General features: G+C 37.5%; 1 protein-coding gene across 2 annotated transcripts in view; it reads right to left on the bottom strand.

The window, feature by feature from the left end:
• Positions 1 to 6,455: 6,455 nt before the first annotated feature.
• The window catches only part of LOC149138703 (uncharacterized), a 153,381-nt gene continuing 134,185 nt past the window's right edge, over positions 6,456 to 25,651 (bottom strand). For both annotated transcript variants that reach the window (XM_089448266.1, XM_089448265.1), the window contains exon 6: positions 6,456 to 6,765. In XM_089448266.1, coding sequence (XP_089304392.1) covers positions 6,678 to 6,765 — 88 coding nt within the window. In that variant the 3' untranslated portion in view covers positions 6,456 to 6,677. The remainder of the gene's footprint in view (positions 6,766 to 25,651) is intronic.

Below are 25,651 nucleotides of genomic sequence, written 5' to 3' on the forward strand. Positions count from 1 at the left end.
AAGAGGTCAATGACGCATTCTCAGGCACATTCGGGAAAATCTCAAAGACCGCCAAGTCTATGTGAACATTCACAAGTTTGTCTTGTACCGGATTGCATGTAGGTACCCCGCATTCCCATGCGCAGAACATGATACATTGGATTGTCTCGCACACTAATCCCGAGACGATGACATTGAGTAGTGTCAGCGGGACGGAGATTGCTACCTTCAGGGCACAGGATTATCAACAGATGTACCACATGACGAAGCCAGTGATCACCATGGAGACACCCTTCAGCATACCCAACAGCAATGCCAACTCCAGGGATATCTTGAAGAACTGGGTGAAGGAGCCGACCAAATTCAGGATGACACCCAACCAGGTTTACAAGACAAAGATATTGCGGAAGGCATATCAATACTTGGTCATCTTTGCATGTTACTTGTATGGCCAAGAGAGCACAAAGACCTTCCCGTAGAGTTGGGTGATCGCATTGGACCAACTGGCCAGTGAAGGCAAAGCATGCAACTGGTCTGACATGTTGGCTCACGGGCTAAAGGAACAGGTACCAAGAGCTCTGTAGTCGCCCAAAGGTCGGCAAGCATAAATCTACATGTTCGCTTACATCTTGGATGCAATATGTGCCCATCAGGAGTTCCTGGGCTTGAAGTGGGCATGGACATCAGCGGAAACCTCTATGAATATGTATTGTAGAATGTTGTCTAAATGCAACTTTAGAGGAGTCATTACACGCTCTCAGATCATTTTGTCACCCCGGTGTACAAAATGATATTTCAGCAGGATCCACCTTGCATGTGAAAGGCAGCAATAGAGGCATTGATCGACATATAAGATTGGTATGCCTCACCGTCCAACACCTTCATACGGATGTATAGTGAAAAGAAGCCTCTGCATGTTTTGCCGAAGTTTTCCATGGACAAACTCGTCATGCAAGAAGTATCATACCACATCTCGACAGGACTATCCGCTAGGCTGCACCGGAAGAAGAAGGCACCTTCGCCTGCTCTTCCATTGCGGATCGAGTTATACGAGATACGCAATTTTAAGCACGCAGATGTTGAAGCAGAGGAGATCAAGAAATATCCTTTCGACATCCGAAGATTCAATCCGTATGACCCGCATTGTTTTTTAAAAGACCACTACGCAAGAGTCCAGTTTCAGTGGATCCACAGGGCATGTCATTGGGTGGAGGAAGACCCACGGAGATACTGTCACAACTTCTCCAGGCCCAATGAATCGGTCAGCATCTTTGTGGAATGGTTAGCAAAGTAGCATGAAGTAGCATCCAGGAGAGCACCAGCAGCAGCAACAACAGAGGTAAACATACCAGCGTGCGACAAAGGCAAGAGAAAGATTGTCAACATCACAGAGGCAGAACAAAGCTGCAAGTTCAGAGCATACCCACTTGTGCAGAAAGCATCGTTGGCAATAGAGGCAAAGAGGCAACATCGCGACAGGAGGAATGGAAAAGATGAAGAGAAAAGTAGAGGATTGAGGAAACAATGAAGGAGTTGGATGAGTTGAAGGAGCAACTCCAGAAGGAACTGAAGTTGCGCAGATAGGAGAAGGAAGTGCAGCAAGAACAGGTACAGGACGGGGCACAACATGTACAGACCGATGAAACTGTGCCCGTACAGGTAGTAGACTCATCCAAACATCTGGCACCAAGCAGGCAGGGTGAGCAGTTGTAGGAGCAGGACTTTTCTCAAGAGATTGAACAAGCACTTGAGAAGATGGATACGGATATGGAGAAGCAATATTTAGAGCAAGACATCGACCTCATGTCTTACCACCAAGACGTCAACACACCAGCTTCACCGGATCCAGAAGCGGAGAAAGTCCTAAGCGACCAAGGAGATACTGAGATCTTTGGAGACAATCCAGAAGGAGAGATGCACAACATATCATTCGACAAGTCGAGCATAGAGTTATGCAATCTCGCAGAGTGTCTACTCCAGATGACAACACATCTCCTGCACAGTTTAAGGAACGAGTGATCGTGTCTGATGTGCGCAAGCATTCAACACCGTTGGCCAATGCTACCAGAGCATATTCCAAAGCCACTGACTCAAGTGTTTGCTTCCTGATAGCAGAGAGTGAGCGAAAGGTTGAGGAGTTACAGAAAGCCAAGCAAGGAGGAGAACTAGTTACAACATCCGCCCGAGCAGAGTTGAAGAAGGTGATACTGGATAAAGTATTGTCCCTTACGACAGTCATGCGGGCGTTGTATTCCAAGTTTGGTACCATGGATAAAGTAGTTGTCCATCTCAATGGTTGGCAGCAGCGATGTCCTAGGAGAGCACGTATCTTGTCAAACGTGCATATTGTTGTTGACTACATGCAAACATGGACAATGAGATACAAGGGAGCCCCATTACACTTGCTCAGAGCGATCAAGTTGGAGGCACGCATCTGGAGTTAAATCCAAAACTATGAAGATCTTCCACAACTCATCACTAGTTTGCAGGCTTCCCATGCACAGGTATTCAGGAGTATGGATGTCGTTGTGTGCGCACATACGATCCCATCTATTGGGACACTCACCGAGGCAAAGACAAAGGTACAAGTCCAAATGAAGCTTGACTCGTACTTTGATGAGTTGACGCGCATAGCCATCAGCGCAAACTTGGTGATCAACGCAGACACCATGCATCAATATGTCACTGGTCCGGTCGCACTCAAGACAACGATGTGCATGTTATCAGACGAGTTGGACAAAGGAGCCCGAATAGTGTATCCGGATGCGATGGACGCAAGAGTTTGCTTCCAAAAAGATGTCACCACAGAGTACACAAACACCATCGCGGACTACCAAGCTTGGCATCAGTTCACCACCGTTGAGCATCGTGAGGATGTCCAAGAGCTGGTCTTCCCACAATTGACCGAGTCATATGATGTCTTTCATGTCTTGCTCAAGCCTATTTTGTCTCACATGGGTACATATGCAAATTGTATGTAACGTCTTGTCAAGTGGAAGTTCAAGTGTCAATAGTTGGATGTAACAGTCATAGAGTAGATGAAGAGTCATAAGGGTGGATGAACAGTCATGAGGGTAGATGAACAGTCACAAAGGGGAATGTCAAGGACCACCCCACCCTTTGCTATATATAGTCCCTCATAACTCATTGTAGAGGCTTTTGGTCAACCAAGCTTCCGATAGGAGTATCTGATAGCCTATGGCACGAATATCTTTATTTTGAAATTTTTATGAGGTGTGGATTCTTTCCTTACCGAGTGTGTTTCACTTCTACAGTGTGTATTTTAATTCCTGCAAGTTTGTATTTCCATTTTGCAAGAGTATTTTTATTTCTGCAAGCATGTTCAACGACATCTTTTCTTCTTTGTTTTACCTAGTTGTTACATGTATCAACAAATAGTGCAAATACTTTTTAAATAAAAAGACTTACCTTGGTTGATAATTAATGATTGTGGAAGTGATAAAATTGACCAAACAAAAGTCACCCTTTAAGAAATGCATAAAAGATAACTAAAGTGATGTGTAGTAGGTGAAGGTTGACCCACATAGTAATGGATGCACAATGCAGTTGTTGAATTACAAATAAAAATAAATAAAAAGAAAAAAAAATCACTTCATTTTCCAACTTTTCCTATAAGTTTATTTTTATAAATAAAATACATTTACATAAAGCGATCCATTTTATAAAATATATAAAAATAATTGCATACAATCACTTTATACATTAAAATTGCATATAAAATGTAATTTTAAAAAATAACTCAAAGTTACTTTATAGTGATTTACTTTTATAATTTAAGTGAATTGCATTTTACAATAATGTTATATTATAAGTTAAAGTTTTATGATATTTTTTCAAAAAACAACTTAATATAAAAAGTAAGACTTAAATTCAAAGCCAAATGGAACAATGCAAACTATATAGTAGATTTAATGGAGAAAGAAGGCTTTTTAAAAAAAAATTAGAATTGTGCTTACCCTAAAAACCTTTATTTTTGTTTAGCATATTATAAAAATAAACAAAACAAAAACAACTTTAATTTTGATGATGCAAAAAAACAAACAAACAAATATGAGATTTAACAATATTAGTGTTAGATCTTGATTAAGAAATCTAGATAATATAAGTTTTATCTATATTTTTCATTTGTTGGGATTACATAAAATCCAAAGTAAAGATCATACATTTAACCAACAACAAAAAAACTTTCTATTCTATTTTTGGTTTTCTTAGATCACCCATAATACACAACAAAGAGCATACATAGTCTGAAAATGATAGCAAACTACGAATATAATCATAAAAACTAAAATATTAACACAATATAAAAAAATTTAAAACCATGATAAAGTTGTATACCTTTATATTTAACAAAAATAATCATACTTTGGTTAAACGAAGAACTTTTCGAGTGAAATGTAGTGTTTTCAATTGAAAGCAACAAACCAAATAGAACAACCTGCTTAACTTATGAGTATAGAGAAATAGCAAAACCCATAAAAATTTGTATACTTGTAGTGACACAAATTCAAGATCTTGATCAACAATAGTATGTATTCATAAGGGTTTTAATACCATGTTCAACAAAATTTGGTATTTCTACAAAGACATTTAAAAAATTGCTCATGCAAATGAATCAAAGATTTGTACAACATTGTATTATATGATTCAAACCTTTAAAAAGGGAAAATGATCATGATCCTAAACATTGTGACCACGTGAAGCAATATAATAAATGCAACAGGAAAAAAAAAAAATACATAAGAGTTTCTCACAATCAATCATCAATAAATGACTCCTCTAAACAAAGATTATGAATCAATATAATTGTTAGTATTGAGAGGAATATAAATTGTCGGATCACTTTATATTTAGAACATATCATGATTATAGAATTTTTATTTTCTATGTGGTTCATGGACTGAAGATCGATGACTGCTACATCCACAGAGTATTTGTACTAGGAAAATCTACCCGAAGGGATCCCTTTATGTTGGCTCAACCATAGAGCCTGACCCTGAGAGTGTCGAGAGAATTGAACCTGTGACCTCTCAATAGCAAATGTGATTTTCACAAATGGCACTCAACCAATTGAGCTAACCCTCAAGGCTTGACAATGATTATTGAAATAATTACTAATGCAATTAATGCTTACTAAGGAAACACAAGAAAAAAACACATTTTATCTAAAGACACATTAGATGATGTCGATCTTAACTAACTCTTTAAATTTCCGAATATCCTAGCATTAAAAGTGAAAATCAATATATATCCTAGCATAACAAGTGAAAATCAATAAATATATATATATATATATATATATATTCTTAAATCCTTCCAATATTTCATTACTTCAAAAAAAGAAAAACACAACCCTTGATAAACAACACTAATAACTCAACATCATGATAATTCAATTATAATTCTTTTGATATACTAAAATAGTAAAAAAAAAAAAAAATTGTTACAATACGATGGCTTATCAATATCACATGATCAAAAAAACATAACTCACTTCATATGCCACGTTCATATGACATTTTTTTAATTAATCATGCAAATAAAAGGGGAAAAAGAGCGTATCTACTTTGGAAATAAATCTCAACTTATTTTTTTATTTGTGTATACAACTATAAATATTCTAGAATATTCCATGGAAGCCAAATCTCTGTCATCCACCTAATAATTATTGATAATTAAATTAAAAATCTCGAAGCTCTACTCCAAAATAAACACCTATTTACATAATATTAGGTTAATAAAAAAACCTTTTTATTACTACTAACTTTTTTTAATAAAACTTTAATTCATGATCAAAAAAACATAACTCACTTCATATGCCACGTTCATATGACATTTTTTTAATTAATCAGTGCAAATAAAAGGGGAAAAAGAGTGTATCTACTTTGGAAATAAATCTCAACTTATTTTTTTATTTGTGTATACAACTACAAATATTCTAGAATATTTCATGGAAGCCAAATCTCTGTCATCCACCTAATAATTATTGATAATTAAATTAAAATTCTCGAAGCTCTACTCCAAAATAAACACCTATTTACATAATATTAGGTTAATTAAAAAACCTTTTTATTACTATTAACTTTTTTTAATAAAACTTTAATTCCACACAACATTAACATGTCTGTCACTCAAAAACAAAACTTTTGATGTAATGTATTGCTCTTTCAAATATATTGATAGGATAAACACCATTTCCTTGTGCAACTCTGAACATCGTGGTAATGATAATTATAATTATAGGTGACTCATGTAAACTTCAAATTCTATAAAATGCAACTGAATTCAACAAATAACAAGAAACTTCTTATTCTTAGAAAGTTGATTTTACCTTTAACAACCAAAATAACACTTAGAACCGCTCAACATAACTACATAACGCGACAAACTTATTGTTCTTAACCTTTAACACAAAACACTATAAGCTGCTCAAAGTAGTTACATACCCAGAAAAATCATGAAAAATACAAATGCATTATATATATTACATGCCCTGTGATGATAAAATCTATTAAAGAATGGGTAAATTTTAACTTCTACAAAAATAGATGCAAATGTGCATCAGGTACAACAATTCTCAACCCTGCAGACTTATAGGTTGTGTAATAATTCTGCGAGATATATCCATTCAACGATGCTCAATTCCTCGGACAGTGGCATTGACTTCCATCTATGGTTTATTTTGATATAAACCTTGCAATCACACCCCGAGAAGTTGTAAGGGCTTTAGACGCTGCTCTGGTTGTTGTTGGATTACAGTATATCCTACAAAATAAATCAAAAGTATGAATAAAATGTCCAAAAAATACAGTATCTTCCTTCTTAAGAAATCTCCTTCAATTGATGTATGAAAGGGAGAAATGCAAAAGTTGGAGGAAAAAGCATCCATATAGACTGTACAAAGGAAAAATGGTCTTACGATGAAGTAAACATGGCCACTAGTCATTAATAATATAGGGCTTGATCATTAATTTATCTTTTAAAGCATTATCAGTAAAACAAAAAATTATTGGTTAATAATCACACACACAAAGGAAAAATATTGATGAAGAATTCATGCAACTTCACAAATAACCTGAGACAACCATAACATTGTGAAGAAAAGAAATACATGAAAGAATATAGAAAAGTGCTGGTAGAAAGAAATAATTTTCATTGCAAAAATATATTCGTGTATAAAGTTCCAACATTCAACTCTCGGCATTCTTTGTTTCTCATCAATCATATTTATTATTGTGAGACATTATATGTGTCTCACACATTCTTATCTAAGTAAATGACCATTTACACATTCCAACCTCTAAGCTTACATGCAGGTTGGATGTTTTTCGAAACTTCTTATTTCTCCTATTAGCTAAGAGCTTGAACCATAATTTGAACTTTATAAGGATTTTACTTCTTATTTCTCCTGATTAGCTAAAAGTTTAAACCACATTCAACTTTCCAAGAATTTTGCAAAAAAATATGGGAACTCCTAGGAACATTCTTTAAAGTTCTTTTAAAAATGAAGAAAAAAGAATGCTATCACAAAAAACTACTTTAAATTCGTATTATTAATTTGAAAATCATTTGCTTTTTACAAAATGTAAAATATGGAAATTTACAGATTTTGAAAGCAAGATGTTGGACACTTTAAGAGAAACGTTTCAAAATAAAAGATACTGATAACAAGTAGCAGTGTGAAAGTTATTAAAGAAGAATTTCATAAATAAAGCTCCAAAGGTTAACTTGCTTGTACAAAAGTTCACAGAGGTTTCTGGATCAACCCCCATTGAAATCTTTAGGGTTTACTAGCCGGTATTTCAGCTTCCAGTTACTACCTTCCTCATAAAATAGGGGAAGAATCCTCACTTGGAACATTATATTTTCGAAAGTGCTGAATAAAAGGTAAAAAAAGAGAATTTTTCAAAAAAAAAAAAAACTTAATAACTTAGATGATATATTTTTCAAATTGAAAAAGTCCAATCATAGACACAATTAGAAAGAACTCATATTAGCAATACTTTGTGCAAGCATTATCTAAAATCATGCAAATATTGTCTACTACAGAGAACAAAAAAAATGATGTTATCAGATTCATAGCTCTTTTTATATATAAAAAATCAAAGTTTGTTTTGAAGAATCATCGTCCCTAAATCTCAAATGTAACCTACATCATCTATTGAAAAGAAAATACGTGTTTGGATAAGACAGAGGATATGGTGTATTTTTTTGGAATTGTGCTTTTTTTTCACAAAGGTGATAAAACCTATCATAACTTAGTTGTCAACCAATAGTGAGGACAGATATCATTGTCTGTTATCCATAAATGTGGGCTGACTCATCACAGTTGTTCAATGAAAACTGTGCTACTTAGAATTCCCCACTCGTGATCCATAAGGGGTTAGTTCTACTCCTGCCAAATGCCTTTGGGTCTTGGGCCATTAACATATTTCCTTACATCTAAGAAAAATTGGTTAGGGAATCAACAACAATTTCAGGTATTACATCAGGAATTAAAAAAAAAAAAAAAAATCCGTCGGGGAATTGATGACTATATGTTTAAAAAATTTCAAAAGCAATTTTTTTAGCTTCCTCGTGGAGGGGGAGTTATTTTTTCATTGTCGGATAATTTACAATTAGCTGAGATTTATTTTTATCTCTGATCACCAATTTTGTAACCAGCATTTATGTGTATCATGGTCAGTACGATGCACATAGTTGAGAATTCGTGGATGAGGTGATGAGCTAAGCGGGGTTTCGATAGAATTGCACTAGTTAAGAAGTTGGAGTATCCTCCTTGTCGGAAATATGGCCTTAATTCTGTCTGAAAAAGTCCATATATAACTCCTTGGCAATAATTTATTCTGGAAATGCTCACATCGAGGAGAGTTTGTTCGTGTGTGGAAATAATTGAGCCAAACAAATGGCATCTCTCCACTGGGCAGGAGGTGAATGAAGGAGAGAATAAAAAATTGGCCATAGAAAGTGAGATGGTCATTGAGCCCAATCCCAGGACAGCATGAGTGCAACCAAGGAAAAGGCCTCTTCCCGAAAGGTGTTGCAGGGAATATGAGCACAAAAGGTACTTGATGAGCCCTGAAATTATCCTCTTTTGCTCATCTTTTCTCTCTTCAATTACCTACATAAGCCCAAGCATTCCATTTTTGTACCTTATCCATTGTGAATATATCATAATTATAGACCTTTTAATTTATCCAGTTCTTACTTGTGAATTGACATATTTGGTAGATTTATGAGGAATTGTGATGGAATATTTGGGTTGCATGTGTTATTTGATATGACTGTGTTAAGAGGATATGTTACAGAATGACTTACGAATGTTGTTCATTGCCTTTTTGAGAACTTGTGTTTTGTTGTAGAGTCTTCTCCTCGTCACTATTGCAGAGTTGTCTTTACTCATCAACACAAAATGATTGAAACCTCATTGAAACAGCACTCGCCTTAATCAGTATAGAGTCTAGACTGCAGCGTTCTCCTGAACTCTACTGCCCAAGAAGCAAAGTGTAAAAGTTATGTCAAACTGGGTAATGCAGTGTAAAGGCATTTAACAAATCATTAAGTAAAATGCATTTGTAGAAAGAGTCGAGGAAGACTTATAATGGAGTTCAAGAATCGGTTAATCAACAACTACCCAACACTTGTAACTACTGAGAGACATTCTGTTGTTCCCAAGGGAAAGATAGGTAAGGGAAACCTCTGAATTCACTGGGATTTGGAAGTATTCAAGAACATTCCAGTATTTAAATATATCTCCATAGCTTGATTTATCTTAACTATGTTTTCAATCCGATAGTTGATTTGAACTTCAACAGAATGCAACAACTTACAGATATAATCATAAACACAGAGATGCAGCAGAAAAATACTTCATTTCATTAATAGAAAAATACTAAACTATGCTTACAAATAGAATGGAAATAAGATAGCTCGGGCGATGGTAGCTTATCTCTGAGAAGAGATGTGGCGGCTACATGCCTCCAAATTGAGTTACAATGAGGCTCAAGGGCCTTTTTATTATTGAACAATAAGAGAAAACCCTAAACAACCAAAATCCTAACCCGAGGAGATGTACCACCAACAGTTTATGGGCCCCGTTGGGATTAGTTGGGCAATCAACTTCCTGGGGTTGTAACTTGGTCGTATTATCTCCGTTTGACGCATATGATACCTCATTGGAAACATCATTTAGGAATTCGAAACAGCGCTGGAAGTTCAAGACCTGAAAAGTAGCCAAAAATAGTAAATTGCAATGAAACAGGAATCGCCGATTTTGGCGATTAATCGCGAGTCATACTCGGGTCGGCGGTGAAAAGATCCGAGTCGAATCTCGGCGAGTCAAATCCGCGTACTCGCGAGTACGGCGATTATTTTGATTTTGCCGATTCCGCGTTTTCTTTTTTCTCCAGGTTGCAATGGTCGTGGAAAGCAGCAGGAGCAGATTGAGTTAGCGGCTGCTCTTTACCATTGCTCATCATCTGTATAATTGTAACGAAATTGGAAACCCTAGGTTATAGAATCAACCATCGTAGAAGCCGCGAGATTCCGCTAAATATTCGATCGATGATCACGCTCCACGCTAGATATTTTGATTGACGATGATGAAATTGCATTGCTATAGCTACACCCAGTTCTGCTAGATATCTCTGGTTGTATTGTTACACATTTAACGTATATTTATTTAGGGGTGAACGGAAGGCATTGTGTGACTGAGTTGCTTTGTCGGGTTCTCGTCAGCGTTATCTGTGTCGTCTTTGTAAACCACTCAAATTGTCGTCTTAACAGCAACTTGTGTGAGCTTTTGTCTCATAGAAGATACCAGCTTTTACTTTATTTAATTTAATGTTTTTAAGGTCAAATCACTAGCGTCAATCATACAAATCAAATGAAATAGTTAGTAAAGATAACCATTAATCTAGGATAACTCTAACTTATTTTATTATATATCTATATGGGTTAAAATTAAAAAATTACAACAAAATTTTTAATCATGGAGTTTCAGTTTTACTTTATTATAGAGATTTTTAATGTGTAAATATATTTTGTTACAATACTATAGGCCAATACTATGACTTATTAATATCACATGTTTCAAACAAAAAGCTCAAGATTTTTTATCAAAAAAATTCACTCCCACTTTATCATAAGTATTTTTCATAAGATCTCAGAAAAATTGCTGGAACTATTTTTCATAAGTATTCTCGATTTTTTGCCGATTTTTTCCCGATCCGATTAAAACTCTTCGCTCTTTTGCCTCGCCGATTTATTGCCGATTCCGAGTCTGGTAACATTGGTAAATTGTGCTACAATTTAAGGAAACTGAAAAACTGTAAGAGACAGTGGTAGGGGTCCAATTGGGATAGGTGGGTGGCCACCAACATCAACCTGGATCTTTCCTCCCCCCTTAGGAAGCAATGGCCCACATTGCATTGAGTGCCTCCATGAGATGGGGAAACTTCCACTGAACTTGGTCCTTGATGAGATGTTCTGCAATCTCTGATGTGTCCAGTAATGGTGGGAAGCATGGTCGAGGGTGGTCCACATTGAACACTCGGTGCAAGCCAAGGAATGGGGGAATGTTGTGCTCCAAAGCATTGTTTCCCACAACCTTGGTAATGGTGTAAGGACCATATCGGAGTGGTCTGAACTTCCGATGGGCTCTTGTAAGGTGTTCTTTCTACAAATGCAACCAGATTTTGTAGCCCACTTGAAACTTGTTGATCATGTTGCTGCTTGTACTTGGCATTTTCCACAATGGAGCGGCGATATATCGACCCGTTGGGTAGAGGTGCTCCGGGAGTCAAATCGAACGAATGCTTGACCTGACAATGCAACGGTACCCCTGTGGGTGAGGAGAAGATGTCCCTGTATTCTTTCATGACCGTATCCACCTGCTTCTGCTGCGTGGAGGAACCCTTCCCGGGGGCCATGGATGTGGCTATGATCTTCCCCTTACTTTGAGAGCGAACCAGAAAGAAAATAAATTTCCTAGTCTGGGAGATGATCTTACTACATTTCTTAGCAAAGATCAAAGAGGTGGCGGTAGGTGGGGCTACCTCCAGTATCCTGTATAATGTATTACCCAAAGAAATAATCACAAAGCGAGGTCTAGACTCATATACAGCATGTCGCTTCCACAAGTATGGTTGTCCTAATAATACATCACAAACATTGAGAGGAGCAACATCACACAATACCTCATCTGTGAAGGGCTTGATGCTGTAGGGAAGCTGACACTGCTGGCTGACTCGGAGATCTCATCCTTCCTGAAGCGGCCCGATGTTGTACAGTTGTGGGTGTGGTATGGTCAGTAGGCCCAGTCACTTCACAACCTCTGCTGAAATGAGGTTCTTTTGGCTGCCACTGTCGACAATGAATTGCAACAGCAAACCCTTCACCCACATTTGTGAGTGGAAAAGACGCTCCCCTTCCTTTGGATATTCAGGCTCATTCTTCTGGATCTTGGTGGTGGCAATAGTGGCGCTGGACTCTGCATCAATAATTTGCTTCCCTTTGTCATTCCTCTTGTCGAGTTCTGACTCAGGGTCGGAACATGCATCTGATTCTAAAGCCTTCAACTTGGCCACCAGCGACTGCTTGGCCCGACATTCACTTGTGTTGTGAGTGGGGCTCTTATGGAACTCACACCACTTTCTTGTGTCCTTTGACTTCGTTGTGGTGTTCTTTTCTTGCAACTTCGACGAGTTGTCTTGGGTCACCCTGCCTTGGCTTTGTCCTATGTTCTTCGGATTCGTAGATCCAAAGTCTCGCTTCTTTTGTTTAAACTTTTGCTCGATCTTAACAACGTATCTATACGTTGTGCCAAGCGAGGAGATGTTCAGGAACTCCATCTCGTCCTGGATGTATCTGTGTAGGCAGCCACGATAATTGAGTACCAAACGCTGCTCAGAATCCTTGATACCCAACTTTGTGCGAAGGATATAAAAAATATTGGTAAAATTTGGCATGTCTTGGTCCCTTCCCTACAGCATCGTGGTCCACTTTAGGTATTTATCCTCATAGCTTCCGACAAGGTAGTACTGCGCCTTGATGGCATCCCGGAATGAATTCCAAGTGAGTGCCACTGAAAACAATGAGGCCGTAATTTCATCCTTCTTCTCGCAGTAGGTTTTCCACCAGTCCTTGACATGGGGGGCGGCTTTGAGAAGTACAAAAGTGATCTTTTCTTGGCTCGAAAAATCATGAACAGAAAAATATTCTTCTAGCAGATTTAACCATTTATCTACAGCATCTGCATCTATCTGACCCTCAAATATGGGAATGTCAAACTTAACATGTACCTTAAAGGGTGTGGCGCTTCCAGAGTACCTACTAGAAGTAGATGTGTCGCCCCAAGGTAGCCGCTGAAGGATCTGGGCAAAGTTGTCCATCATCGCGTTCCTTTGTCGCTCGAGGGCTTCTTCGAGCAAGATTTTGAAAGGATCTCCTGCCCCCTCATCTTTCTTTTCTTCTGCCATGGGAGGTCGTCGGGTTTTGCAAGGCTGATCCTGCAATGCTTCAACCAGATCGAGCCCTAACTCCTTATACCTTGACCTCAATGGGGACATGCAAAGAAAAACAGAGAAAGAGCAAACCCATCTGATATCACTGATCCGAACTTAAACAGGAACGCAACAACTTACAGATATAATCATAAACATGGAGATGCAACAGAAAAACACTTCATTTCATTAATAGAAAAATATTGAACTATGCTGACAAACATAATGGAAATAAGATAGCTCGCGTGATGGTAGCTTACTCTGAGAAGAGATGTGGCGCCTACATGCCTCTGAACAGAGTTACAATGAGGCTCAAAGGCCTTTTTATTATTGAACAATAAGAGAAAACCCTAAACAACCAAAACCCTAACCTGAATAGATGTAACACCAAGAGTTTATAGGCCCTGTTGGGGTTAGTTGGGCAGCCAACTTCCTGGGGTTGTAACATGGTCATAATACCTATGTTTGACGCATATGATACCTCGTTGGAAAGATCTCTCCAAGGAATACAGTTGCTGACGCGATTTCCATAGGAATCGCTGAATCCATTTTGCCAAAAAAACGTCGTTCCTCAAAACAGGTCTAGAAGTTCAGGCCCCGAAAAACTGCCAAAAATAGTAAATTGTCCTACAATTAAGGAAACTGAAAAACTGAAAGAGACAGTGGTGGGGGTCCAAGTGGGATAGGCGGGTGGCCACCAACATCCACCTAGATCAATAGTGTTCAAGCTATAAGTCACAAAATATTTGTAATTCTAGTGTTTTAATTAATGAAGCGATTGTTATAATATATTTGAGTTGGTGGTTCGCTTCAAGGATGAGCAAGGTCGCACTCAGGGAGGTGCGCTGATGAATGTACCGACAGCATATGTGTTCCATATTACAATGTGTTGTCTGATTACGTTTTCCAGCACCATGCTTTCTTCTACTGTTTACTTTCAACTAGTGTTGATAATATCGGTATCGGAAAAATATCGGTGAGGGTCATGAAAATATATTTTTGGCAATATCAACGAAAATATCGGCAAACAAAAAAAATGCATAATATAATTCAGTTTTTTCAGTTTTTTAAGCATATAAAGCAACAACATGAAATAAACACATCGGCACATAAATATGAAGAAAGCATTGATATATATGACGTAGTGGATGTAAAATAAAAATGATACATCAAATCTTGTTGATCCCTGATAATTGTCCAATCAAGGACTCCAATGTGGAGAACCAATACAAAATAACATCACATATATAAAGTATCTCATCATCATGAGTTATATGTAGCAAAACAAATAAAATTAGCAGCTAGCTATCTAAGATTAGTGCCCTCTCCCCCTTTTATAGGAAAACATGATGGGTTGTTTGTCAAGCCTACCCCTAGCAGTAGAAGGCCCTGACCTTGCACCTAATGTCAAATAATGACTATTGGGTATGGAATTGTGCTCTCCTAAATTCGTAGCGGATGGTGCTGACGTTGACGCTCCCACAGTCTCCTCCTCCTCCCCCGAGTCCTCCTCTTGCTGCCCCTGTACTAATGGTTCCTCCTCTAACCATGTAGGTGACTCCTCCATAATGGGCACATCAAACGCCACCCTCCATTTATAGAAAATACATCCATATTGTGTAAGGAAATGGCATCCAGACCCATTGGTTTCTCTATTTGCTTCACTCTAAGTCGGAGATTGTAATGCACATACACTAAATCATTGAGGCATGAGAACTCCAACCTGTAAGAGTGTCAAAAAAACTAATGAGTCTTGACACTTGAGGGTTATAAATTAAAATTACAATAAATGTAATTGCTCAGTCAAAGGTTGAAGCTAAAAGTTATGCCGATTGCACTTCTTTGAGTGTATTTTCTCAAATACACTCCAATTGCGCTCACACCTTGAAGAACTACAGGTTTGACTCAAGATTCTTATGGCCAATTTCTGCAAATTTGGTGCCCTTGCACCATAGCTTCGCTGCCAAACATCTATAACAAAATAAAGAAAAAAAATTGTTAAAAACTTAAAACATAATTAAACTTTCAAATAAAACATAATTGAATTTAAAAAATCTAGAATTATTAGTAATTTGAAAATTCTAATGAGCCATGACTTGTCACTTATGTGGCATGAAGAGGGTCATTTCTCGAATAGCATCCTCAAAGCCAAATAGGCCAACACAATCCCAATAAAATTGTATCTTGCAATTGATTTTGTTGTGAAGCTTGAGAGCAGGTACCATCCTATGAATATAGGAATGGAGCCCTTCCATCACCTCGTTATCAAATCAAAGCCGCATTTGTATGAAAATGTGGGGTTGAGGAAGAGTGTTGTTGCATGAATGGGTCGATGAAGCATCCATGTCCACCCACAATCAATCACATCGCATAATATCATCTGTCTATTAAGCCCAATAGAACCCTTGTTTGCATAATAAGCATGAATGGTCTCCTTGGCCTCATACAAATAAGCCATTGCAGGCTTCTCCCCATCTACCAATCTCAGAACCTTTACTATAGGTTCACTAACTGAGCACACTTCTTCTGTTGAGAAATCAATGCTAGTAGAGTTAGGGTTAGATTTCTCTTTCTTGATAATTACTTGTGAATTAAGTTGGTTTGTTTTACTTCTTTGTTATATTATCTTTCATCAAGCAATTACCAAATTATGTGTATGAAGATCACAAAAACACGAGACACAAGATGTAGGCACTCTGCCAGGGCAAAACCCCTATCTAGGGGAAAACCCAGTCAAAATATCTTCCTTCAATAGTTTTCTTGAGATAATCCAAGACTCTTCAACCTAGACACAGACCTCCTCCAACCACCAAGTCAACCTCTCCTTCCAGCAACTTCGACCTTGCAGCAATAGCACTTCGACCCAGAAAATCCAGAATTTCGACCTTCCAGCAGCAAAATCTTCGACCCAGCACTTTCAGAATTTTGACCCTTCCAGCAGTAAAACTTCGATCCAGCAACTCGGCCAGTAACTTCGCATAAGAGAGAGAAAGAGAGCTTGAAACCTTCAACCTTGATCCTTCCAGCACTTCTTCTTCTCTTCTTGGAATTTTGCACTTTTTCTGCCTCCTTCACTTGGATATCGAACACGTGAGAGAAATGCCTCCAACTGAATTTGAACTACTTGTATATATAGGCTTTAGGTGAGATCGAATTGCCCAGTTTGAAGCCGACTTTATCTCTATAAGACTGACTTGGTGTGATGATGGTGTCAAATTCCTTATTTGACTCAATAATAAACCTTTTTACATGATTCAAAAGCCCAAGAAGGGTCTCATAAAATGTACAATGACTCTAATGACTCAATATAAATCCTAGGAGTCCACAATGGAGACTTTGACTAATAAAATATGATCCAAGCATGAAACCCATGCTTTAATAAGAAATTGTAGCAATAATAAAAAAAATCTTTTTCATTCTTTTGATAAGTACATTACATAATGACTCAAATACATTTATGAAGACCGAACCTAGTTACATTCTTCAACACTCCCTCTTAACTAGGGAGGTATTCATAATAACATATACAAGTACAAGGAAGATCTCAAAACATATGAACTATGAAGAGTTTAGGCATCGCAATGCCATGGACTAGATTCCTGACCAGGGCAATCTATCCAAGTGGGACTAAGATGGACTAAAGCTTTTAGCCTCTCTAGGTACCATCAAGCTTACTTGCTAACCATCAACCCAGGGATCCAGGTGCGTATTCGAGGTCAAAGCTCTATGACCAACGCCACCCTCCCTACTTCGGGATCTAGACATCAACACATAGTGTCGACCTGATGTCCTCCCAGGAAATGTGTCTCACACACAAAGCCTCAACAAATCTCTTCCAAACTTTTATCATCATTAACAAGATCAGCAATATCTACTAAACCAAGCATGTTTCTAAGATATTCAAATTTCTTATTAGGAAGAGACTTTATTAGTATATCAACTACCTGATCATCGGTCGAGACATATTGTAGCTTCACGATCCCATCCTGCACCAAGTTCCTAATGTAGTGGAACTTATTGTTGATATGCTTCATCCTAGCATGAAACACGGGATCTTCAAACATATTGATGCAGCTTTGATTATCACAGTTTATCACAGTAGGACCCAGAGGCTTCTCGAACAAATTTGTCAGAAGCTTCCTCAACCATACAGCCTCCTTTCCTACTTCACATGCAGCTGCACTCTGCTTCAACACTACTCAAAGCAACGGGATCTTGCTTTCTACTAATCCATGAGATCATGGCAGATCCCAAACTAAAGCATCCACTTGTAGTGCTTCTTCCATCAGTCCCATTAGCACCCCAATCAGAATTTGTGAAGCCAGATAGCTTGATTTCCTTGCTATCGTACATTAGGCAGTGATGTATAGTCCCAGGAAGCTATCTCAATATATGCTTAGCAGCTATCCAGTGATCATCACGAGGCTCCAACTGAAACTGACTAAGAATGCTCACAACAAAACATATATCCAGCCTAGTATTTACCAAATACATCAGAGAACCCACCAACTTACGATACGAGGTAGGATCTACGAGACTTGAGTCAGAGCTCCTCAACTTCTTGAGATTGGTGATCATAGGAGTAGTCATGGGCTTGGAATCCATCATTCCAAATTTCTGCAACAACTTGACGATATACTTTCGTTGCCCCAAATATATATCCCTAGGCTTCTGCCATACTTCCAGACCTAGGTAATAGTGCACCAATCCCAGATCCTTCATCTCAAATTCGGCTGCCAACATCTTCTTGTATTCTTGAATCCTTCACTCCACACCTATAATGAATAGATCATCCGCATATAGTAGAATAATCATTGCCTCATTATCCACAACCTTGATGTAGAGTTTTGGATCAACAATACTTTTCACAAACCCAATTCTTAGAAGGTATGCATCCATTCTTGCATACCATGCCCTAGGAACTTGCTTCAAATGATATAGGGCCTTCTTGAGTCTACAGATATGAGTGTCTTTGCTATTTACTTCAAATCCTTCAGGTTGTTAAATGTATACTTCCTCATCGATGGTCCCATTCAAAAATGTTGTCTTTACAGCCATTTGATTTTGATGGATATTCCATCCCATTGTAGCAGCCAATGAAAACAAAGATCTAATGGTAGTATACTTGGCGATGGTTGCATAGGTTTCTTCATAATCTATTCCTTCCTTTTGAGAGAAACTCCTTGCAACAAATCTAGCTTTGTATTTGTCTATACTTCCATCAACAGCGTGCTTGATTTTATAGATCCATTTGGAGCTGGCAACTGATTTGTCACTAGGTCTAGGAACGATTTCCCAAACCCCATTCTTCATGATGGATTGATATTCTTCCTGCTTTGTCTTCTTGCATACTTCTTGATGAGCAGATTCTTCAAATGTAGATGGTTCAACTTCACTTGGTCCTTCTTCTTCTTCTTGAATTGTAGAGGGATTGTCGTGGTGTACTTCTTCTTCTTCGAATATTGGTATATCTTCTTCATCGGAATCAATAGGGATATCTTTGGATCTTTTGTAGGCATGATTTTCATCAAATATAACATCCCTGCTTACTTCAATATGTCTTCCTTCCTTGATGTAGATTCTATATGCTTTTGAGGAGAGACTATAGCCAACGAAGATCCCTTTGATGCTTGTAGAATCTAACTTCTTTTGTTTTTCCTTTGGAACGTGGATATAGGCAGGACTCCCAAAGATTCGAAGATGGTCCACACTTGGCTTCTTCCCTGTGAATGCTTCCTTAGGTGTCATATTCTCAAGAATTCTATGAGGACTTCTATTTTGAATATATATTGTTGTCATTGTTGCTTCTCCCCATAGAAATTTTGGTAAGTCTTGATTAAGGAGCATTGTTTGTATACCTTCTTCAATTGTCCTATTCTTTCTTTCGGCCACTCCATTTTGTTCGGGATAGTAGGGAACAATGAGCTCCCTCTTAATTCCTGCTTCTTTACAATATGCAATCAATTCTTTAGAAATGTATTCCTCCCATTGTCGAATCTCAAAGTCTTTATTTTTCTTTCAGTTAAGTTTACACTTGAGATCTAAACTCCTTGAATTTCTCAAATACTTCATCATTTTTCTTGAGAAGGTAGAGCCATGTATTTCTAGAGTGATTTGTCAGACATAGGCCCACACACATCAGAATGAATGAGGTCTAATATTTCTTTAGACCTTGTTTCACTATTTGTAAATGGTTTTCTTATATGTTTACCCAAGAACATCCCTTGCAAACTCCTTCACGATCTTCTTTGATATTGGGGATGCCATGAACCAGTTGATTAAGAGTGGGAATGACCTTGTAGTGTAGATGACCATATCTTCTATGCCATAGCTCAATGTGATTGATTTCCATATGAACTAGAGCTTGAGGAGATGGTGTTATGACTCTATATAAGCTTCCTTCACGAACTCCAATAACCCTAGCTTTATCAATACTTGAATCTTTTCCCCAAACCAAAACCTTTCCATCAACAAAAGCAACTCTATCCCCTTTATCTTCTAAGCAAGAAATTGAAAGCAATTTCTTTTTCAAACTTGGAACATAAAGTATATTGTTGAGATGTAGCTTAGCTCCATTCTCCAGCTTCAAATATGTTGATCCCAAGCCTCTAACAGCATAGATTTTGTTGTCTCCCAATTCCACTACATGAGAAGATGGTTCCTTTGATAGAGTGTGAAGTTGTTTACTCTCCCCTGTCATATGCCTTGATGTTCCACTGTCAATAATCCATGCATTATCATCATTAAGTGAACCTGTAAGTGCAACTAAGAACCCTTGACTTTTGACCTTGTTGAATAAATAGTAGAAGATCTTCTTGATCCAACTTCCTGCAGTATTGAATCCCATTCTCATATAACTTATCATAGAGGGAGTAACCATTTCCTTCGAGCCAACAGAGTGATCTTCAATCTTCCTTGACCTTAGCTCTAATACCATGTTGAGAAATCAATGCTAGTAGAGTTAGGGTTAGATTTCTCTTTCTTGATAATTACTTGTGAATAAATTTTGCTTCTTTTACTTCTTTGTTATATTATCTATCATCAATCAATTACCAAACTATGTGTGTATGAAGATCACAAAAACAAAAGACACAAGATGTATGCACTCTACCAGGGTAAAAACCCTATCTAGGGGAAAGCCCAGTCAAAATCTCTTCCTTCGATAGTTTTCTTGAGATAATCCAAGACTCTTCAAGCAGTGAAACTTCAATCCAACAAATGGCCTAGTAACTTCGCATAAGAGAGAGAAAGAGATAGCCCAAAACCTTTGACCTTGATCCTTCCAACACTTCTTCTTCTCTTCTTGGAATTTCGCACTTTTTCTACCTCCTTCACTTGGATATCGAACTTGTGAGAGAGATGCCTCCAAATGAATTCGAACTACTTGTATATATAAGCTTTAGGTGAGGTCGAATTGCCTAGTTTGAGGCCGACTTGGTGTGGAGGTGTCAAATACCTTATTTGACTCAATAATAAACCTTTTTACATGATTCAAAAGCCCAAGAAGGGTCTCATAAAATGTATAATGACTCTAATGACTCAATATAAATCCTATGAGTCCACAATGGGGACTTTGACAGATAAAATATGACCCAAGCATGAAACTCATGCTTTAATAAGTCATTGTAGCAATAATAAAAAATTTATTTTTCATTCTTTTGATAAGTACATTACATAATGACTCAAATACATTTATGAAGACCGAACCTAGTTACATTTTTCAACATCTCCTCCTTGTGAAAATGTGTTAGTGTACACCATTTTTGCAATGGCTCTCCAATTCTGTCTCCTGTTGTATCAACAATCACGCCACTCATCAGAAACAAACATTTGCTTCAACTCAAACTAGCATCGAAGCAAAGACTAGAGAGTAATCAAGTTGGTGGCAAAATGTGTGACTGCAGGATGTTGCAACTCCCTATTTCTAGTGTATCTCCTCATGAGTCTAAGAACAAAATCATGGTTATATATAAACTTGGGGATGCTCCTAGCCATATCAATCACCTCCTTGATGAAGGAGAGCTTCACCATATCCTCAAGCAGCAAATTGATACAATGTGTTGCACATGGAGTCCATCACAATGTGTGGTGCCTCTTCATAAGCATCCTGCCGACAGCCATATAATTTGTTGCATTATCTGTTATGACTTCCACAACATTTTGCACACCAATCTCCTGAATGAAACCCATCTAACAACTCACATATCAATGTTGCATATTTTGTGTTGATGCATACACTGATTTAATAAACATGGTACTTTTAGGGCAATGTACCGAGAAATTTAGAAGGGTCCTACCCAATGTTGCACAAAGTGGGGAAAAAACGGGGACGTTTTTTGGAAGCGGGGACGCGGAAGCATCATTTTCCAAAAATCTAGGAAGCGAAGCGTCTGCTATATATATATATATATATATATATTTGCATTTATATTCAAAATAAACATCCCAAATACCAAATTAGTTGTAGAAGACATGAAAACATGCATATTTTTGCATAAATCAAGATAGATATGGCATCCATGATTCCATTGTAGTTACTAGTATGTACATCAATGATTAATTATTCGAGCATCAACCATCTATATTCTAGCAATTACAAACATACATCAAATTTTTAAGCATATTATAAAACATAAAACATTTAAGCATATTATAAAACATAGAGCATATTATGATTTATCTAGTAAGTGAGCCACTGTCAACATTTGTCATGTCCAAAATTAAAAAATAATAATGTTTACAAAATAGGTCACTTGGTCACCGCCAAGACAAAAAGGTTCAAATTCACAAGCCTACAAGTCTAATGATTAATCTATGACAAAAGTAGTAAATTGTGAATATATATACTAATCTCTCCTCCTTCCACCACGAAGAGAACGTGGCGGCAGGCCTCCATGTGGTGGCAATGAAGAAGATGGTGCATGTGGAAGTTGTGGCACTAAAACTGATGAAGACAAACCCCCTGCTGTTGGTGTTGAACCATGGAACCTAGGAACCAAGGGACCAGATGGGCGTGGCATCTCAACTCAATCATCATCATCCTGGAATCGCTAATTGCATGCATGCTCCCAAATGGACCAGTGCTAAGCATATAGTTGCTCAATTATCTCCGTACGAAACGTGTTTCGGAAAAAACCGAAACACGGATCGGGCCGAAAGGTTCCGAAATGGCAGGAACCGCATTTTTCAGCCCGATCCGTGTTTCGGTTTTTCCGAAACGCGTTTCGGAGGGCCAACCCCCCACGGATCCGTACGGTTCGCAGATCGGACTTTTGATCCGTGGGGGGGGGGGGGAACGTTTCCTGCAACATTGGTCCTACCCTTCCTATCTGTCCAACCATCAAACATCATTGTGCATCCAGACACCTCCCATGTTTGCTTCAACTCTCCCAATCTAGAGTTGATGTCTTACTTTTCTACTTGAAGGATTGGCCCCTGCAACTCCTCATGTGTAGCGCTTTCGTACCTTGGGCCCACAATAGCAATAGCATCGCACATTGTTTGTCAAAATGGATTGTTTTTGGTGATGGTGAGAGGTAAGTCACTCCAGAAAAGACACCTCCCTATAACTCTATTTGCTTCTTATTTCTTTTTTTTTAACAACTGACTTTATGGAAGGTTGTGCTCCATATCTAGTTCGTGGAACAAAAAATGATGACCTCCCACTCTCAGTAACATCAGAAGGTAACACTGTGGAGCCGCTCCCACTACCCTCAGCCTCAAACTTAGAAATATCCCTGAAGATCTGTCTGCATGTTCAGCCTTGTTTCTTTCTGCCTCTTCTTTCTTTTTGTCTTTTCCATTAATTGTTTCAAGAGCTTTTTGTATAAGCTTCGCACTAGAAACCATAGAAAGCCCAACATCATGTCCAAGGAATCTAGCCAGAAGGTATTTCAATCATGTAGCCCCTCTTGTCATCTTGGTCCTGTTGACCACTACGTGTCAATGACCCATAGCAGTACACCCCCTTTTTTCGCAAAAGGGATAGCGCCTGATCGACGTGTCTGTGTCATTCAACTATCATCATCAACCTGATTATCATGTTATAATGTAAACCCATTCTACATGTGTATAATGTAAATAATCTCAGCAGATCTGTGTCGTGTATGTAATTGCCTAGGTAAACCTACTTTTCTGGTGATGATCTACATTCCGGGAGGTTTTTTGTCTCACCGATCCATTCTCGAATGGTCAGCAAAGTTTTCCTTCAACCTTACCCCAAAGCCGGAATGGATTTTGTCACTGGGATCTTAGGCGAGTCCTAGTGTTCTAGATCGAGTCTATGTAAAAGTGATTTGGGAATAATCCTGACTATTTGGTTAGGTTATTTTATTACAAATTGCTTGGTCTGTTGAATTATATTTGTGTCGCAGAAATGGGTAGTCTGTGAGGGTCTTTTACAAATGGGTTTTCCCCCTTGAGATGTAAAAAAATATAAAAATCATCATGTAAAGTGTCTTGAGGGTTGGAAAAATAATTTATCTCCTCATAGGTTAATTAATTAAATTTTCTTGCCAAAATTTAATTGAAATCCTAAGCCAGAAATTTAATTATTTCTAGATCCTAGATAAATTTAAATTCTCCAAAAACAAAATTCATCGGTCCTTAAAAAATCAAATTTTTTAAGGTCCCGGAGACTAAGGTAAATTAATTATTTTGCTAAATTTTAAGCCTTTGGTACCTGGCATTAAGTCAAAGTCAAAATTTTGAGGAAATTATATCAAAATTTTAATTTTTGAATTAATTAAAATGCATTTAATTGAAAAATTCGAATTTCCTCAAGAATTTAAAATTTCGATAGATGAGATTAAAAGAAGTTTTGATTCTCATGAACAATCGAGATTGCTTTGACGAGGATCACTCGAACTAGTCGTTGGAAGATTTATCTTTAAATAGGAATTCATTTGTCAGTCAATTCATCCGAACTCTAGATCGTGTACTAAGCTCTCAAGCTCTCTTGTATACTTTTTTTTAATGCAAGTCTTTGGGGTTTCAACGTGCTATAGTGTTCCTCTTCATGAATTTATGGTAACATTGTTTTAATTTCTGCTTAATATTATGTGAAAACTGTCAATCAATAGCTCGATTAGAATAATCTGAATATATCTTATTCAGTTTGTTGGATCTAGGGTAACATTTTTAATTTTGATTGAAGTAGCAGGTATCTCTATTTTTTCATAATTTTATTGTTGTTCTATTTTTCTACTTGATTTGATGGTTGATCTAGTGTTTGCAGAAAATCTATCAAGTTCTCATTGAGCGTTTGAGGATAGTCTTCAGTTGGACTAGCCAACTCTCAACACATATTTTCTGAAGAGCCTACTTCATATAAGCCTCAGGGTTTATCTAACGATAATCTGTTTTCTGCAGGGTGTTTATGGGCTAGTACCTCTCTAAAATTTCAAAATCTTTTAAATAGTTTATGGAAATTTTGATAGATCTGACTATTAAGAGCCTTAGATTATCAGATATGGGAGCGGAGTTGGACTCATACTCCTCAGATCTGATAGATTTGTAAATTATTTGCATAGATTAAATTATTTGTATAAATCTGTTATTTACTTGTGTAGATCTGAAATTTTGTAACATAATTTTGAATTTTAACACTTGGGTTTTTGGATTTTCTCTATTTTTGTACATATTGGGTATTGGGTTTTTCTATTTTCACTTATGCAAGAATAGATCTGAGAAATCAGCTAAGAAAATCTTTAGATCTGAGCTAGATCTAGACCCTTAAGGGCAAGATCTGGGCTCAAAGATTGTTTGCAAGAATAGATCTGAGAAATCAGCTAAAAAAATCTTCAGATTTGAGCTAGATCTAGACCCTGGAGGGCAAGATCTCGGCTCAAAGATTGTTTGCAAGAATAGATTTGAGAAATTAGCCAACAAAATCTTCAGATCTGAGCTAGATCTAGACCCTGGAGGGCAAGATCTGGGCTCAAAGATTGTTTGCAGGAATAGATCTGGGAAATCAGGCAAGTAAATCTTCAAATCTGAGATTTTTTCAAGCAGATCTGGAGATTTTGAGACAAATCTAGGCCCTGGAGAGCAATATCTTGTCCCAAATATTTTTGCATGGCCAACCATTAAAGAATTTGCAATAAATCTGAAGATCTGAAACAAAATAATTTTTTTCATAATAAGGGTTT

The sequence above is a fragment of the Pinus tabuliformis genome, chromosome X (genome assembly GCF_031772625.1).
Source record: "Pinus tabuliformis cultivar Carrire ecotype Pingquan chromosome X, CPIR1, whole genome shotgun sequence".
NCBI lineage: Eukaryota > Viridiplantae > Streptophyta > Pinopsida > Pinales > Pinaceae > Pinus > Pinus tabuliformis.